General features: G+C 42.2%; 1 protein-coding gene across 11 annotated transcripts in view; it reads left to right on the top strand.

Annotated features, from left to right (window-relative positions):
* The window catches only part of ADAM22 (ADAM metallopeptidase domain 22), a 133,501-nt gene that overhangs the window by 100,180 nt on the left and 14,352 nt on the right, over window positions 1-18,969 (top strand). For 2 of the 11 annotated variants that reach the window (XM_060280776.1, XM_060280777.1), the window contains exons 20-30: window positions 738-801; window positions 1,664-1,769; window positions 2,361-2,483; window positions 2,845-3,013; window positions 3,351-3,456; window positions 4,647-4,737; window positions 7,262-7,279; window positions 9,345-9,539; window positions 12,911-13,011; window positions 13,297-13,363; window positions 15,795-15,905. In XM_060280776.1, coding sequence (XP_060136759.1) covers window positions 738-801; window positions 1,664-1,769; window positions 2,361-2,483; window positions 2,845-3,013; window positions 3,351-3,456; window positions 4,647-4,737; window positions 7,262-7,279; window positions 9,345-9,539; window positions 12,911-13,011; window positions 13,297-13,363; window positions 15,795-15,905 — 1,151 coding nt within the window. Of the gene's footprint in view, window positions 1-737; window positions 802-1,663; window positions 1,770-2,360; window positions 2,484-2,844; window positions 3,014-3,350; window positions 3,457-4,646; window positions 4,738-7,261; window positions 7,280-9,344; window positions 9,540-12,910; window positions 13,012-13,296; window positions 13,364-15,794; window positions 15,906-16,460; window positions 16,508-16,654; window positions 16,707-18,796; window positions 18,884-18,969 lie in introns of all 11 variants that reach the window. The other 9 variants (XM_035128903.2, XM_035128900.2, XM_060280779.1 and 6 more) reach the window with 9 other exon arrangements.

Genomic DNA, 18,969 nt, shown 5'->3' with positions numbered 1-18,969 from the left:
AGATAAAAGCTAGTCTGTTCACAGACGTCTATTAAAGTAATCATTTGGGACGATGGACTCTGTGGTTCTAAACATGTGCTGCAGAATCTTGTGCCAGAATCGTGTCTCTTCCCCACCCCTTCCTTTTAAATATACAGTATGTGCATAGTGTATATTATAGGTTCAGTTTCTTGTTCACTTTGTTTCTTGCATATCACTTTAGGGGCAGATAGACAATAGTAATGTAACGTTAATACAGTGGTACCTTGACTTACGAATGCCTCGACTTCCGAAGGTTTCGACTTACGAAGTCCGCTAACCCGGAAGTATTTTCGCCGTGCGTGCGTTCTGCGCATGCACAAAATGGACACTTCAACATCCGAAGGTTTCGACTTACAAAGAGCGCTGCAGAATGGATCGCCTTCGTAAGTCGAGGTACCACTGTACTTCTAATACATAACAGTAATTTGCACGTCAGTTGGTTAGGTGAGGGGGGGGATAGGTTTTTTAATAGTAAGACCTTTTTCTTTAGATCTGGCAAACATTTGAAATTGAAATTGCATATTAAAATGGAGTTGCATATTAAGGCTGCTAAGCACACTTACCTGGCAGTATGTCCCATTGGCACCTATGGTGTTTTTTTTTACTGTTTTATAACCTTTACCCCTCAGTAACATAGAAACAAGCTAAGCAATAGGTTTTGGGAAAATATTTCAAATGAAGATAGAGCATGTGTCCTTTTCTTGGTTTCTCTTCAGGGCCTTTGTTTTGGAGGACGATGTAAAACAAGAGACAGGCAGTGTAAATATATCTGGGGAGAAAGTGAGTAAGCTCTTTTAAGCTTCCAATTATTATTATTATTAGTGGTATCCCTCTGAAAACCCACTTGCTTGGCATCAGGAATGTCACACAGAAGAAGGCAAAGACTTGCTATTTGCTGCTCCAGAGAACAGCACTATATCTAATGGACTTAAGTTACAGAAGAATAGATTCTGATTCAACATTAGGGCCACATCTGCACTATCCTTTTAGAGCACTGTGATGCAGTCATGCTTTCCTCCAAGGAATGCTGGGAACTCTAGTTTGTTAGGGGTTGCTGAGAGTTGTTAGAAGGCCACTATTGCCCTCACAGAGCTGCAGGTCTCGGAGTTGTTCGGGAAGATGGGTTGATTTTTAAACCACTCTAGATTTTGTCTGGTTGTTAGAGAATAGGCAGTATTCCACTTGAAGCTGCTACAGTTTCCAGCAGCAGATATTTCTGCTACTTCATAACCACAGATGTCTACTATTTTGAAGGCAAAGTGCTTTATCAATTGTACGACACCTTTGCAAATTCTAGTTTCCTGTCAATTTCCTCCCACCCCAGTCACTTCATTTCAAGGATGCTTCAGCTGAGAACCTTCAGTGCTTATATAATAAAAATAGTTGAGAGCATATAAATTGTGATCTCAATCAAGCCAAAACCTTCCCATATTTAGACGTGCTTACCAGTGTGGTGTAGTGGTTAAGAGCGGTAGACTAGTAATCTGGGGAACTGGGTTCGCATCTCCGCTTAGAGACTCCTTCGGGTAGTGATAAAGCAGGATATCAAATCCAAACTCTTCTTCTTCTTACCTTTTAAAACAAACTTGTGCGTCATGATTGAAGGAAATTAGTTTCTGTTATTTTTTTCCTTGTTCTTAAGATGTGACGGTCGCTGATAACTATTGCTACGAGAGGTTGAATATAGAAGGAACTGAGAAAGGCAACTGTGGCAGAGACAAAGATACTTGGACACAGTGCAAGAATGAGTAAGTTAACACTATTCTTTTGAGATAGCACCTTGATTTTGTTCGTGTTTTAGGCCAGTGGTTCTCAGGCATTATAAGCGACATATGTTCCTTTGCAGATAACCAGATCTAACATCGTCATTGTCATCAATATTAATAATAATAATAATATATTTTTAGATTTAATTGCAAAGATTGCATTGCAGTAATACAATCATGAAGTCACCAGTGCCTGAACTACTGTTGGTCCCCAGGTACATGTTTGGGTTCAAGGGGACCTATAAAGGTTGGAGACTGTTGCTGTAGACCAGGGTTTCCCAAACTTGGGTCTCCAGGTGTTTTAGACTACAGTTCCCATCATCCCTGATCAGTGGTCCTGCTAGCTAGGGATCATGAGAGCTGAAGACCCAAGTTTGGGAAACCCTGGTGCAAAGAATGCTGAGCTAAATGGACCAGTGGTCTGACTCAGCATAAGACAGTTTTCTATGTTCTATTGTTTATGTTCAGTAAACATCACCTATTTCTCTTGGGCAGCTTTTTCTTCTTTTCTTACTCTAAGCAGCAGCAGCAGCAACATCAGCAATGAATGCCTTGTTTAATCTTTCCTTCCAGGGATGTTCTTTGTGGCTATCTCCTGTGCTCTAATATTGTTTCTATCACCCCAAGACTTGGGGAACTCGATGGCGAAATCACATCGACTTCTCTTCAAACTTTGGACAAGTCCTTTGTTTGCAGGTAATTTCTCAAATCCTAAACAGGGAGGACCCAGTTCAAGCACATGAAACTGTGTTATTGTCATGCACCTCGCTCTGTGATCGGAGGTAACAGTACACGTCCATCGCTATGTGTGTGCAGAGCAGTTGCACTTGTAAATTTCAAATAACGTCGCATAAATTCCAGGTTGCTTAAGCACTGGTCAGATACTTTTTTTGAAGTTTTGCATGCCCCACTGTGAGAAAACACCAGCTTTTTTTTAGCCATGAAAAAAGGATTAAGAAACGTTACTTAGTGTTCTGTGTGTTGATAGCAGTTTTGTTAAAAGGGATTTTAGTTTGGTGGATCTAACTTAACAAAGGCTTTCTGTGTCCTTTTGCAGCGGGGGTCATGTCAAGCTAGAGGAAGATGCAGACCTTGGCTATGTAGAAGATGGGACACCCTGTGGCCAGGGAAGGATATGTTGGGAGCACAGATGCCTTTCTGCGGAATCTTTTAACTTCAGCTCCTGTCCAGGAAGTACAGAAGGCACCATCTGTTCAGGGCATGGAGTAGGTTTTGCAGTGCCTTGGGGGAGTGAATGCACATTAATTCCTTACATATTGGCTGGCTGGCAGGGGCTCTCTCTGTGCCTTTCCAAAAGGCTGAAAGGAAATACATGTGAGCCAACCTGGGACCTATGGGTATAGGGTGGCATACAAATAAGAATAAGAATAATAAATCGTCCAGTTTTAATTTGGGTATACTTTAAAGCACTCGAATTAATCATCTGCCTCATTTTGTAGCCTAGTGGTAGAAAAGCAGGGAAGCAATCTCCTTTATTTATATTCGAATGACAAATTCACATTTGAGGACTGCTTTCTAAATGTTGGATTGCATTCTTTGTAGGTGTGCAGTAATGAAATACAGTGTATCTGTGAAGGGTTGTGGACTGGTGCGGACTGTGCCAAACCCGCCATGAAACCAAGAAATGACGAATATATGCCCAACCCAGGTAAGTTGCGTGTTTTACAATTTAATGAAACGATTGCAGGCTACTTGGGGGTCAGACTTCAAAGCATGTGCATTGATTTTTCACTTAGCATGCCATCACAGCAGTAGAGTCTTTTGTCAATGTAAAGACTGATAATAGGGACCGTTGCACCAACTTTCACAGGCCAGACTCCAGTTTATCAGATACAGCTACCTGCCACAAGACTCGGTTGTCTTAGAAGTCATGCTTTGTAAAAAAGGACCATAACTCAATAGCTCCACATTGAGTCCAAGGCACCTCTAGATTGGGAAGTGTGTGGAGGAACTGCACTATGAAACCATTAATAGCCACTTCCAGGCACTGCAGACAATATTGAACTAGATTGACCCATCGTCTGACTTGGTATATGGCAGGTCCATAGTTTTATATGGTCAAGAAGTACCAAGACCTTGAACTTGGTCTGGTAGAAGATTGGCAGTCACTGCAGATCCCACAGACAAGGTGTTATATGCTAGTGGCACTTGCCTCCACAAGCAGCCTGACCACCACATTTTTCAGCCTCCAGACAAACCTCAGGTGCAACCTCTCATGGAGAGCATTACAGTAATCCAGCCTTGAGATTACCAATGCATGGGCAACTGTGGTTAAGTTATCTTGATCCAGGAACGGCCATAGTTGTCTTCTGGTAAAAGGTACTCCAAGCCACTGAGGACGCCTGTTCTTCCATTGGCAGTGTTGGATCCAGATGAAGCGTCTGCTCCTTCAATGAGAGTGCAGCCCCAAGGCGATCTGGCAGGGGCAAAAAGCTGAATCCATTCTTGCCAGGGTTCAGATCCAGATTGTGACATGCATACACTCAGCTGCTATTTACTAAAAAACAAAAAAACACATCCTAAGTTGGCCCCCGTTGTCTTGAATCCTGCTTTATTATTTGCTGCTATAGGTCTCCTTATCCCAGAGTTTTACACATCTAAAAATGAACCAGGCAATCTGGATTTAGGGCTGTCTCCAAATACATCATACTCTGAATAAACCCATTTAAATATTAATTGGCATGTCTATTGATTTTAATAGCTCTACTCCCAAGTATGACTTAGCTGAGTACCGTAACTGTATTAGGAAAATCGAAGTTTTGTAGTTTTATGTATGTGTCCCTTCGCCTCAAAATGAGGTACATTCAGATTCTTGTTTCCTTCTTTTTTTTAATCTAGGTGTCACTAGCACAAATATTATTATAGGTGCTATTGCTGGTACAATTTTAGTGTTGGCTCTGATTATGGGCATAACTGCATGGGGTTACAAGTAAGTAATTTATATATATATCTTATATTAATAAAGGTAATATTTTTTATTTCATATGATTTTCTGTACTTTATTATGATTTGATAAAGTAAAAGGATGAATTGGCAGTGTGAATTATCAAATGATTTAGGCGAAAGAGAATATCAGAAGTTTCCCTAATCAGAACTGCTTCCAGTTCTCCTCTCTGCAAATAGTTGCCTTTCTAGGCTTACTGTACTAAGAAGACTTGTTGTCCAACATCTGCGGACTGAAGGCTGCATAAGACTGTAGGACAGCCTTTGAGTAAAGCAAGTCTAGCCATCCTGCCTGGGGATTATGGGAATTGTAGTCCAGTGACATCCAGAGACCCAGCCAGCAAAGCTGATGTACTCTTTAAGTCAAACTTGCCATAAGAATTATATTATTTACTGGAAACAGCCTGGCTTACTAATTCTTTAGTATAACTTTCTCATATTCTATCTTTAATTATTTACTGCACACCTGTGTTTCAGCATGTCTGTCTAAACGAAATGTATGAGAGGAAACAGGCCTGTCTTAACCACATTGAGCGCCGTGGCGCAAAGGTTCCTCTGCCGCCCCCCTCCCAACTCACCGCAAACACAGAGGAGGGACATGGCATGGGCGGGCCGGGCGCTGAGGGTGGGCTGGGCTGCCTGGTTTTCCTCCGGGGCTCCGGCGCCGCCGCCTCCTGGGCGGAGGGCTCTGCTGGGGGGGGGAGGCGGTGCCGTGCAGCACCCGGCCTCTTGTCCTCCTCATGCCCCCAACCCGACCCGCCAGGCTGAGGCCGGGACTCGAACCCGCGGTGGGAGGGAGGGAGGCAAGGAGCAGGACGAGCGGGAGGGCGGCTGGGCTGTCGGGAGGGCGCAGCCCGGCGACCCGGCGCCCTGGCGCATTGCGCCACCCAACCTTGCCTTAGGACCGGCCCTGAGGGGAAAGATAAAAATCTATTGAACTCATACGCTGATGCTAAGTAAAGGCCACATTTACACATGTTGATAAGTCAGGGTCGCTAGGCTCCCAAGATTTGGGGAATAAGCCACATGCTTTGTGCGCTCTGTTCAATCCTCCCCCCCAATGTTCCTACCCTGGCATGAGGAGGGGAAACAACCCCAGAAGCTTGAAAGGGGTTTGACTTCCTGTGATGTCCAAGCCTGAGATTGTGCATTTTTGGTCTCAGCTAGCAGGGTTCTTCTTAACAGTCAGTTAAGTGATCCAAACTCTGCTTATGAAGTTAGGCAGCTCTTGAAAGGTGCCAGAGGAGATTGCGCTCTCCTTCCTTGAATGAGGAGAGAATGAAAATAGATCTGGTTTGTGCAAGAAACCTCATGGTTAGTGAGGAAAGAGTTTCGCCACGAGCCTGAGTTTGGACGGCATGAGTCAAATTGTGGCTTTGCTCAGCTAACGACTGGGGAGGAACTGTCCATAAGCTTTAATTAGCTTGTGTTTAAGTAAACAAAGTTACCGGTCCAGTCGCGCTTCCGGACTTAAATCTTCCCTTTCAGCAGAGCTTTTTAGCACAGCGGCAAAGAGTAAGGTGAGTCAGCAAGAGTTGTAAATGCAGGAACTCTGGAGCAGGTTGCAAACTCAAAAGGCTTTATTTAGGAAAAACGTAGCCTGGAGATAAGGCAGACATCCTTCATCTCTGGCCAAGTAAAACTTAAACAAAACTGTGCCTCAGTGCACAAACTTGAGGCATCACTCCTACACACAGCAACCAAAACTAAGAGATAACACTACTGAGAGAAAAAATGCTCCTAAGAGAAAGAATACATGCAAGGAACTGACTACTTATACAGGCTGTCTTACATTCCTGGATGCTTAATTAGGTTCAGCTGCTCAGTGTTCAGAGCGATTAGTGTAACTTAACCCTTTAATACCAACAGGAACAAAATGGCTTCAAGCTCATTTCCGGAAGCCCACATCTTTGTGGGCCTAATAAGCCATTGGCTTGGGTTCACATGACACAGGGAGCCATGGTTTGTCTTACTGTGTGTCATGTGAACCGGATCAGTGTGTGAGTTCATATTGCCCAGGGTCTGCAGGGTTTGAAAAAAGAAACGCCATTTTCTCCCAAAGGGCTTTCCTAAACTCAGCCTATGCATGTCAAACATAATGTGGATGCTTCATTGCATGCAATTTTCATAGTGTCATGCTCTTTTTCATAGCAATGACCCAATTGCTTGGGAAAGACAAAAATACTCAATTGCTGCTAGGGTTTCTTTTCTATTTTATATCTTTGGGGCTGGATCCTAAGGGCTGCACAAAGGTGGGTCCTGCCCCCTCCCTGCAAATGCAGCCACCCGCACCAGGTCCTGTGCTGTTCCTGAAAGTTTCACAACTCTCTGAAGTGGCTTTTCAGGGGCATCAAGGAGATGACAAGGAGGGTGTGGGTCTTTCCCATTCTGCATGTGGAAATCCACTGGGAGTTCTTAGGATCCAGTTCTTAGTTTATGACACTGAGTAGAGTAATGGCAAGTACAACATGGTAACTCACTCTCTTATCTCTCTTCCTTCCTCTTGTAAGAAACTATCGAAGACAGAGGTATGTGAAAAAACAGTGTGGCTACATGTCACAGAATGCTTCAGATGTTACCCCTCTTTATTATTTAGTTGGGATATATATATATATATATTAGAGACATCAGTATGGCTAGGAATGTAACATTTTTTGTGTACATGGCTAGGAATGTAACATTTTTTGTGTACGTGGAGCTGTGAGCTGATGAATCTAATTTAAATGGCTCCTATCTTTGTAGCGTTAATGCGTTGTCCCTTAAGACTGTATTCTGAGATATGTTCTTTTAGGAGGGTGGAGCCCTAAGGCAGAGACCAGAACCCTGTGCTCCTCCAGATATTTTTGGACTACAACTCCCATCATCACTGGCTATTGGCCGTGTTAACTGGGGCTGATGGGAGTTAGAGCCTAACAAGACCTGGAGGGCCATGAGTTCCCCATACCTGCCCTATGTGGGCTATTTTTTTTTAATACAACTTTATTTTCTTTGCAGCCACAGTGTTGAAATTTAACCTCAGACCCAGTTCAGTTCTGCTTAGTATATAACATTGATTACTGGAGCATTTTCCAATTACCTGGGCACTAATCCCTTCCATTATGAACTTGTCTGCATGTTTGCCTTTTAAATCAAAATCCTGTGCTTTGTTGACATCCAGTAAGAGGGATTAATATAGCCATGTATGATCCCACTCCTGACTGGTGCTGAGCACTCGTTTTTTAAGCCACAATATTTTTTTTCCAAATTAAAAAAAAAACTTGAAAGGAGGTCTAAGGGACCTCATGGATGGTGTTAGACTACAGCTTCTGTCATCATGGGCCGTTGGCTGTGTTGGAAGGGGCTGATGGGACTTGGAGTCCAGCAACATCTGGAGGACCCCCAACTCCTCACTCCTGCTCTAGAACAGGCATCCCCAAACTTCGGCCCTCCAGATGTTTTGGACTAAAATTCCCATCTTCCCCAACCACTGGTCCTGTTAGCTATGGATCATGGGAGTTGTAGGCCAAAACATCTGGAGGGCCGCAGTTTGGGGATGCTTGCTCTAGAATAAGGCCCAGCAGCATTGTCCTTAGTTTGGTTTGGCCTCATGAAGATGCCATGTGCTGGCATCGGAAGCTATAAAATGGCACCAGGTAGCAGCTGGACATGTGATCATTAGGACTAGAAAAAGGTAAGCGGTTAGGTGGCAACTTGGCTTTATGAAAAATATCTTCTCTACCCTTTCCACTTTCATGCTCACAAAATTCTAAAAAAACACTGTTGGATTAGCTCTAAGTTTGACATTAAAAGTCTTGTATTTCAAGGAAACTAGAAAAGCAAGTGCTCTTACCTCTGTTTGTCACACACAATAATTAATTAATCTTTCTTAGATAACATCCTGTAAGTGTTCTTTGATCACAGTTCAAAGTATCATAGATATGGAATCATAGTGTCATAGATATGGAATCTTTTTTTTCTTTGTATAAACCTAAATGTTTTGTAAGGGAAAGCACAAAAATTGTACTGGTGTATGTAGGTATATATCTATAATCTATTGCATTAGTTTGAATCTTGGGCCGAAGAGTGGGATTCGGTATTTCTTGAATATCTCGTTTAACGAAAGAAACTCCTTAGTTGAATTTGGGATGGGGAACTAAGTTTGTTATGACTGCAAGGCAGCAGTAGGAAATCCCCTTCACTGTGTAGATGTCATATTTGGACATCATTGGGTGGTTATTATTATTATTATTGCCTATTAATTATCAAGGCCTTCTTTACTGATTGCTCCAACTTGTCACGAGATGGAGAAAAGGAAAGATTGGGGATGAAGAGGGTGGCAATACCTAACCCCACTCTTGAGTGTCCCTTAAATCAAATTGTTCAAGCTTGTTGCCTTTAGGTCTATTAAGCAAAACACACTCTGTAATGGGTGTATATCTTAATTAGACTTTTAAGTATCTCAGGGAATGCATTTCACATTACAGAATGTAAGCCTATTTTCTCAGGTAGTCTTTCTCTCTTATACATACATTTAGAATATGCATGCGGGTTTTTTTGTTTTTGTTTTTTAACCTTTTGTGTGTTTCTGACTTGAAAATGTTCATTATGCTTTAGACAAATCCCTCAGGGAGATTATGTAAAAAAGCCTGGTGAGGCCGACTCCTTTTATAGCGACATGCCGCCTGGAGTCAGCACAAACTCTGCATCTAGTTCTAAGAAGAGGTCTGCTTTTCTGTCGCATTTTCAGATTTCTACCTGTTCCATCACACATTATTCCATTAGTCAGAACCTTTCATTGTTTTGCAGCAGGTTTGATTACTTCTTTCCTTCCTTTTGTGGACTTGTGTGTGTGTGTTTGTTTAAAGTGACTCCCTTCGGTCTTTGATTACTGATTAGTTGTATCCTCTTTTTTCAAACGCACTTCTTTGGGGATCTAAAACTCCGACAAATTATGTTGGCAGGAGGGGGTGGGTGGGCTTTGGAGCCCCACAGATAAATTGGGTCCTCAGTTCTGATAGCCATTTTCTTCTGCTTGGAAGTGCCTTGTTTTGCTGCTTATAAAGTGTCCTAGCTCCTAATAAAGCAAAACACTGTACCCAAATTGCCATGAATTTGATATTACGGTGAAGTAATCAAAGAAGGGGGATGCTGTACTTTCATTAACTGTTATAACATTAATGAATTAATAGAAATGTTGGAAGTGTTGTATTGTATCACTAGTTTGCCCTGCCTTTTTGTTCTTAGTACGTTGCCAAATCTGGCATTTCCATCTTGCATTTCTCTCTTTTTACTGACCAAGGAAGGCCTGATTTACGCAATAGCCACCCTTGTGGGCGACTAGCTTGTGATGTAGATCCCTGTAGGCGTGGCACAAAGTGGGAAGCTACTTTTTATGAGTGCCTTCCCGTGCATTTTGGCCAAGGTTGCGGCAACCAGTTATCCGTGGAGGCAGGATTGTTGCGGCCAGGCCATAAAATCACTGCTGACACTTTGATTCTGCCAGATTTAATCCCCAATCCAATGTCTCTGGAGTGTGACATGTCCATGGTGAGCAAATATATCTTGCCCATCTTCTATGAAAGGAAATGCACATGGAGCTCTGTTACAGATCTGGAGCTGAGGCAACGGACTGTGCATTGCTCTGTCTGCCGAAAAAAGGCACATACACCATTTTAAAACAACACACTCATCCCGGTGCATTTAATAGTTATGAAGTTAACAAGGCCACTTTGATCTGTAAACCATTTTCCCCTATCTTTTAGCATGGAGAGATTCATTATGGAATTGCTTTTTTCCTCAAGCATCGTAAAAGGCTTTAACAAAAAAACAATAATTCTGCCATGTAATAATACTAATAATGGACAGGCTATTTTGTGAACTATCATTTTCCCCCTTTTTCTTTTTAAAGACCATTCAGATCATTCACGCTTCTGGTGGTTTTCAAATGAGAAACTGAAAAGAAATAGAGGAAATTTGCTCCCCAGATTCAAAGTTGTGAATGTAGTAGCTTAGTGATGCATACATAATGCCGATGCAAATGTCTGTTTAATACTGAGGCATAGCTGCCAAGTTATCCCTTTTTGTAAGGGATTTTCCCTCATGCTGAATAGGCTTCCTCGCGAGAAAAGGGAAAACTTGGCAGCTATGTACTGAGGGGTTTTATACCTTTGTGAGATTCTCTTTAATTTTTGCATGGCAGATGTCAGCTTGGAAAGTAACTCCTAAGTCAACATCCAGTTTCTTGGCTGAGGGTTTATGTTTGTGGAAGGATTACAATGTTGATTTTTCTGAGAATAATCTTCAAAGCTGCATATCCACCTTTAGTTGAACTTCTTGAATGCCTAAATATAACAGAATTTTTGGAAAAACAGTTTCCTGATATTTTGTCTTATTTAGGTTTTGTTTCCACGTAAGGGAGCAAAATTTTGTTCATTCTATGAAGCTTGATTTTTAAAATGGGCATTGCTTAAATTCCATTGTATGATGTTGTATGTCATTCTCTCCCCCCCCCCACCGCCGCCCCATTTCCATTGATTCCTCATTTCAGCCACTTGTTTGTTCTTTACTGTATAATGGTATGAAACTCTTATGGTCTGTCTACATTAGGACAAAGAGTATCTCTTGTCAGTTACCTGCAAACCTACCAAAGTTTAAAACTGGCATGGCCTATATTATAGGTGCTTAGTATCAGGCAGGAAATGGACTAATGAGCGGGGAGGGGGTTCTGTTGGATGCTTATTTTTTAAATAAAAAATTGCACAGGGAAAAAGCATTAGAAAAAGCAAGAGACATATGGGGCTGGATTCAGTCTAAATCAATGGGACAAGTTAGTCATGGCTTAAATTAACACCACTTGATTTCAAAGTCAGGTTCAGCTGACTTTGGTTGGCTCCAACCCATGCCATTTTGCCTTATTTATGCAAAAGAAAAGGTTCTAAGGTATAAAGGATGCTTATCTACGATCTATATGAATTTTGTTTTAAAAAATAAAAGTAGTTTAGGCAAGTCTATCCAGGCACATAGATGTTTCAATTGCTTTCACTGTCAATTTTAATTATTTTTTGAACTTATAACTGTTTTTATTGATGATTTAAATATATCTTATAAATTGCTCAGTGGTTCAATTAGAATATAATTTTTGTCAAATTAAATAATACATTTAAAAAAAATCAAGTGGCAGGACAGATGGATTTGGGATAACATGTTTTTTGTGGATGTGCAAAACCTAGGATTTAGCCAGGTTTGCATAAGCCATCTCAGAGAATGAGCTTCATAAGCAGGTTTGAGTTCCAGAACTTACATGAGAAAGTAAGTCTCTTTCAGCTTAGTTTTCCTCTGGGGAAACAAGATGGACAGAGAGAACTCAACCTGGGAAAGGAAGAAATCATTTTCTCCCTTGCAAGATCCTGCTGCTGCTGCTGCTCCAAGCTTGACCTTCTAAGGCAGCCTTCCTTAGTTTGGTGACCTCCAGAGCTTTTGGGCTTCAACTCCCATCATCCTTCATCAACAACCATGCTGGCTGGGACTGATGGGAGTTGTAGTCCGAAACATTTAGAGGACACCAGGTTGGGAAAACCTGGTCTGAGGAAACCAGGTGGGAAAGGAGAAGGTCTAGGTTGCACTTCTGCCGGGTGTAGAAGGAACTTGCTTTCTTCTTTTGTTTCTAGACGACCTGTGTGCACATCTCCTCTGAGCCAGTTGTAAAGGCACCAGTGATGACCCAGCATCCAAATCTTTGCACCTCTGAGTGCAATAATGCAGCCTCTCACCTACCATTGTGTTCATGAGCCTGCCAAATTATTTGACAGTCATCCTTGTCTGGCAAATAAATGAGATATCCCACATAGACTAACATAACTAGAAAGGTCTAGAATCTGAAAATGGGACATGTTGAATAGATGCCCTTAGAAATTCAATTAGAAATGGGTTTGTGAATGTGTCCTGGGTAGATATGTAGTAATGTGCACACTATTTTAGGGAATGAATAGATTGAGGAACAGTTGTAGGAGCAGAAGTGAAACTTAACTGGACTTTTCACGGACTGCTGATTTAGGCAGACATTTTGGGTGTTGTAAACAGACCTTTAAGTAATCCTCAACTTAAAAGTTCATGAATGTCCTTAATAGATGCTTTATGTACCCAAACTGGCCAGCTCATGCAAGTCCTGCCATTTACTCCAGGTCAAACGGATTATCTCATTCATGGAGTGAAAGAATCCAAGATGCAAAGAACCTTTCGGACATCTGTCAGAATGGGCGACCCAGGAGTAACTCATGGCAAGGTGAGAATGACCATCGCGTCAGCAGTATTCATAACCATTGCAGAGTAGATGCTGTCGAACAGTATAGTGCAGCCATACCTACAATGCCAAAGTTCGGAATACATGCTTTGCACGTATAAAGTCTTGCGTTCAGTCCCTTGTATCTGCAGGTAGGTCGTACTACTACTTCGGGGTGGAGGAGAAAGAAAGGGAGAATAAAAGTCAATGCAAATTACTTCTGGCATGCTACTTTCCTTCGTTCCATCGTATTGTTTTCCACTGACTTATCCTTTGGTCTTATTTCAGGTAATATAGGCGGCAACAGGAAGAAAGTCAAAGGCAAAAGATTTAGGCCACGGTCTAATTCCACTGAGTAAGTTTGTCCTTCTAGTTGAAAAAGAAAATGGAAAGACTATCCAACTAATTCTGTTTCAGTTCCTTCCTACTATATATTTGAACCAGAAGGCTTCTAGACTCACTGAAAGTACTGATTATATGGTGTGGCAACACGTCTTTATTTTGACCATGTGTTTTTAAAAGTTGCTTTTGTTTTTGAAAATTCCCCCATTCCCCCCTCACCTAGGCAATACTAACCAGTGGTAATCAGCTCCTCCATGAGTTTCTTTTTAAAGTCTGTTATTTGGCTTCAGGGCAGATTTTGGGCAGATTGTCAACAAGAAACTGGGGGGGGGGCTCCCCTTGCACCATTTCCCCAGTGGGAATCTCCACTCCTCCCCACCTGCTATTTGCATATATGTCAATCTTCCCTCCGGAGATGCTGCAGTTTCACCTTGGGGAGGAGAGGAAAGGAACCAGGGTGAAGGTTTTTTTTGTTGTTGGCAAAACTGTGCAGGGTTGAAGGGTTATTCACCCACTTGCCTGCACTGCGGTCCCAGTCCAGATTTTCTCTGCCCTCCCATGGCTGCTATTTTAAAGAGGAGCATACACAAGAGGCAATGATCTGTTCAACATCACATATAGCTTGGCCCTAAGAAGCACTTCTAGCTTGTTAAATGTATTCTCCCTAGCAGAATGGGCAGTGAAACAGGCTTTCCCATCACAGTTTTGTCCCCCCCCCCCGTTAACTAGAAGCCCCACACCTTCTCACCTTTGTGCGCTGCACTATTCCCTACACCTATTTACTGCTGCCTGTTAACCTGCATGGGAAGAAAGACCCTGATTTGACATCCAAGTGTGTTTCACTACCAATGAAAGTGGATATTTAATGCCATCCTGCAACTGGGGGAAATGGGGAGAAGAGATTTAGATGGCAGCACTAATGGAGATTTCAGATAATAATGTTTCAAAATGTACCATTCTGCATGTTAACTTTCACATTTAGGGCAAATGTTATTCAGGGAGACCTGTTAAGGACACACTGGAAATCATCTGATATATTCCACAGTAAACTTCTCTACCTAATCAGCAGGAGCAGCCAACATGTTACCCTACATATGCTGTTGGACTATAACTCCCATCAGCCCAAGAGTACATGGCCAGTGGTCATGGGTGATGGGGATTGTAGTCTAGCAACCTCTGGAGGGTTGGCTACTCTGGTGTAGCATTCTGCAAGATAAATAAATATACAACATAGCTTACCTCAATTTCTGTTACCTGGTTCTTTCCTAATTCTGGATATGGTTTGTATCCCATTAGAGATGCACCTTTTAGTAAATTAGTTTGAATAACATCGGATAACCATTTTAGTTTCACAAGATGCCAGGAGTTCAGGAAGCCCTTCTCTGTAAAAGGAAGATGCTTTCCTATGTGTTAATTTGCTTGGAAGTTTCATATTACTTTCAGCTATATACTTTCCTTAGAGAACTACGTATTGCTAAATAAGACTTACTTAAAATAGTTTGCTTTGTTTGTGCAATGCCATCTATTGATACATGCTGTACGGAATGAACAAGCCTCGTGTGGCAACGTATATTTTATGTGTTCATGTGCTTGCCACAACCTTTGAAGTAGTGTGATCTGAATGCAAATGACATCCAAAATGACCCAAAAGAGAAGTTGTCAATATCTGGAGAACTGGCGTCTCTGTGCTGCTGTCCATTGCAGCATTCCTGGTGAAAGGTTAACTACATGGTTATAAGATGACCACTCCCCAAGGCTACAGAGTCATTAAAGCAAACTGATCTTGTTGGTAATGGGGGACAAAAAAAACCTGATCCTGATCCCTTTAGAGGAGTTGATTAATGACTGCTGGGAATGCATAGTTTTATTGCCATATTGGTCCCTAAGATCAGTGTTACACAAAGCAGACCAAGCGGTCATTTTACTTGCATGGTATTGTGTTAGTGGAACAAAACAGAACTTCCGTAGTTGACAATTTCTGTGGGACTATTTTCCTACTGGCCCAGAAAAGTGTATTTTACTTCCATAGTTTTCCAAAGATGAGACATTAATGTTCCAGAGTTTTCAGCAAACTTAAATGGGTAGAACAGGCTTAGGCAAACTCGGCCCTCCAGATGTTTTGGGACTACAACTCCCACCATCCCTAGCTAACAGGACCAGTGGTCAGGGATGATGGGAATTGTAGTCTCAAAACATCTGGAGGGCCGAGTTTGTCTATGCCTAGGTTAGAAGAACAGTTTTGACCATTAACACCAAGACCCTGATTGGTGGCATAGGAGCATGTGTTAAAGCATGTCCCAGTGAACTCCTTTCCCGGGTAGCCAATCCTTTGTTAATTTGTACTAACTTTGCCTCTATAGGTGTGCATCTTCCTCATTGTTATAAATGATATAAACTTTGGCTTAGATTTTCCCCCACCCCTATTATATATTGTGTTTTTGCAGCAGAGCATCCCATGCTTCTGAGCCTGGGCTTTCCCACACCAACCAAACCCCACCCCAAGGCATAAGCCACAGGGGTTCTCACCACCCCCAGACAAGGGATCGGGATCACAGGTCAGTCCTAAGTGCCCTTCCATTTGGGGCAACTATTTTTTTTAATCCCATTAAAAGTTTTTTCCCAAAAGTATCACTGTGGCTAAATACCCCCAAACCCGCCTTTGATTGCTGATGGCAGCGCTAGCTAAGCCCTCCTCCTTGCTGACCTGATGTGTGTAATCCCCGCCCACCCATCCCCCCCGTCTTATAAAACATGGGACTTTTGCATTGTTGCATGTTGTGCTGCAAGCCAAATCAAGCCACTGGTTTTACGTTTTGTAGGCTTAAGAAGTTGTTTCTTTTCTGTTTTAAGCAAAAGTTTTACCATTTGAACTGATGGGTTATACTATATCAATGATGACCGATGCACAGTTATCCCCACAGAGATTGCTCTGCCCCTCTTGGTTTAATTCTGCAACCTGGCATGATGTTAAAAACTACCATTTCAGGTTGTTCAGTAATAATAGAAGCTGAAGTGTGTGTACTTGGTGCGAAGAAGCCTCAAAAGACTTGTACAACCGTTGCATGCTTTGTTGCCGTGATAACTTTCTCTTTTCTCATTGTAAAATCCAGATCAGGAGTGCTTCATGGTTACCAAACGAGCTTTTACAATAAAAAGTGTAGGTTAAAGGTTTGTCATTTGCTCTCACACAAGCCCACTAAAACTGCAAGTTAAGAATTAGCGCATAATGTCTTGCCCATGAGCCCATTGCTTCGCTAGCAAATTTGTCTTGCGGCTGTGCTTTGAACTTTTACTTTTTAAATAGGAACCGAGATGGAAAACATAAAGCACTCCTAGTTTTCAACTTGCTGTTGAAAGTAAGTAGACTAATTAGAAGCAATTATAGCTGATAGAGAATTAAAGCGATGCCTGTGCTTATGTGGTTGGGGTGAGTGGGTGAGGCAGTTACGCAGCTTAGACAGAATGATGCAAACAGTGATTATTGGATATAATAAATTCGCCATCTGATTTTTATTTCTATTGAAAGCCCACGTTCAACACAAGCTAAAAATGGTTCGCCCAAAACATTGCCAGCTAATGGCTTAGTGAAATGGGAAGATTGGTGTAGATACACATTGATAAACAGAGATGAATGGGTTGGGGCAGGTGACCAAGAGGAAGTTGGGGTGTTGTTGTCCCCCCCCCCTTGAGGGCAGCAGTGCATTTTTCTCCACAATTGTGAAGACCTGGAAAATTGTTTTTCTACAAAATAAATCCTGATATTCTCCAGAGTCAGATTACATGATGTAATTTAATATGCTGTAACTTGGAGCAGTAGCAAGGTCATCATGGAGTCTCTGGCTTTGTGTCAGCTGTAGGTGGATTTCAGAGTAATTTATGAAGGATATTTATTGCATATAATTAATGCCCCATCTTTCCTTCAAGGAGTCCAAAGTGGCACACGTATTTCTCCCGCCTCCACCACCCATTTCATCCTAACAACAGCCCTGTGAGATAGGTTAGGCTGACAGTGCCTGGTCTAAGGTCACATAGTGAGCTTCCTGGGTGAGGGGGAATTTGAGCCTAGCTCCCTCCCGTTCTAGTCCCAACGCTCTAACCACTACACCACATTGGCGTTACCAGTTTGTCCCTGCACTTCATTGACTTTTTAAAAAGGCAGCAATATTAATGTAGCAGTAGTAAATTTTATCAAACAAGTACTCATGTAATCTGGGCTGCAAAGAGAGGACAAAGTAGAATATACTTTCCATTGATAAAACAACGGTTGTTAGGTTCAGTCTGGATTTATTTTATTTTTTTAATACTGTGGGAAATGTCTTGCACATAGCACTGACTGGGACTGGGCTTTGGGAAGCAGATGGAAGGATCCATGCTTATTGGCCAAAGGCTATATTCAAGTTGCACGGGCAATTGCCCAGCTTATAGGAGTCACAAGTGTAGTGCAGCCCAGTCTTTGTGCTTCAAACAAAGGCTACTCAGAAGTAAACCCCATGAGTTAACTGGGAATTATTCCCATGCAAGTGTACACAGGACTGTAGGCCAAACAGTTCTGTCCGGTAGATTGCTACCACATGGCAGCCGTTTTGTGTGTGCAGCAGCTCACTGCACAGAATAATCTGTTTCTTCATCTCACCACGGTCTTCCACATATTGCCAGCAACATGAAGAAAGGGCAGTGTGTGGTGAGCCTCTGGGTACACAGCTTGTGCTGCAATGCAAAAACAGCTTCTTGTGTTGTAGACAGACTTAGGTGCACCAAAGAACCCACATGTGTGACTGCAAGCCAGTAACATTTCCTGCCTTTTAACTGGCAGGACCTGGTTTATTTGCAGCCGTGGAAGTGAAAGAGTCCCCAAGACCGTAATGTTCAGCCCCTGGTGTAAGAGAGGGAGCCATCTCTTAGCTGCCTTTTCTCAGATCAACCTGCAAGTATCCAAGGTGGTCTGCCTATATTTATGTACTCCTGACCTGTGGTGCAAGGCAGAGAGCATTTGCTCGCTGTATAAGTTAGTTTAAAGACACAGCACTGAGACAAAAACGACTTGCCTGAAGTTCTCAGGAGGTGCTTATAAGAGATTAAAGTAGTCCTCGCTTTGGAAGGGCAGCTGCTAGTAGCACCTGTCTCTTGCGTACTTCCCCACTGGGCAGATTCAGTGCTTCTAAGTCTGTTAGCATCCAGACCGAGATTTAGAGTTTTAAGAGATGGGTAGTTCTCTCTCTCAAGGCAAAAGTAAATTGCAAATGTAAGCCTCCGCTTCCAAGGGAATTCATTTTGAACCCCCGTGGCTCGGATTTTCTTCACCCAACTTCCACACTGATTTATTTAAGGCAATCCTTGGCATTTGGAGGATGTAAAACGGCCAAACTGAGCTTATGCTGCTGCTGTGTTACCAGATATTTCTTTATTCTTCTTCTGCTTTCTCTGTTCCTTCCATTGCTTTTTGCAGGTATTTAAGCCCATGGTTCAAAACAGAATATAATGTAGCTAAGTGGGTAGAAGATGTGAATAAAAACACTGAAGGACCCTACTTTAGGTATTTTGTAAATTAATTCTCTATCATCTTTTAAGAGCTGTTCCAGCATATTCCAGATATGATGGGACTCCTTATCTTGTATCTTC

The sequence above is a fragment of the Zootoca vivipara genome, chromosome 12 (assembly GCF_963506605.1).
Source record: "Zootoca vivipara chromosome 12, rZooViv1.1, whole genome shotgun sequence".
NCBI classification, from domain to species: Eukaryota; Metazoa; Chordata; class Lepidosauria; order Squamata; family Lacertidae; genus Zootoca; species Zootoca vivipara.
Note: the sequence above shows the minus strand (reverse complement) of the source record. Positions and strands in the feature narration are given on the sequence as shown.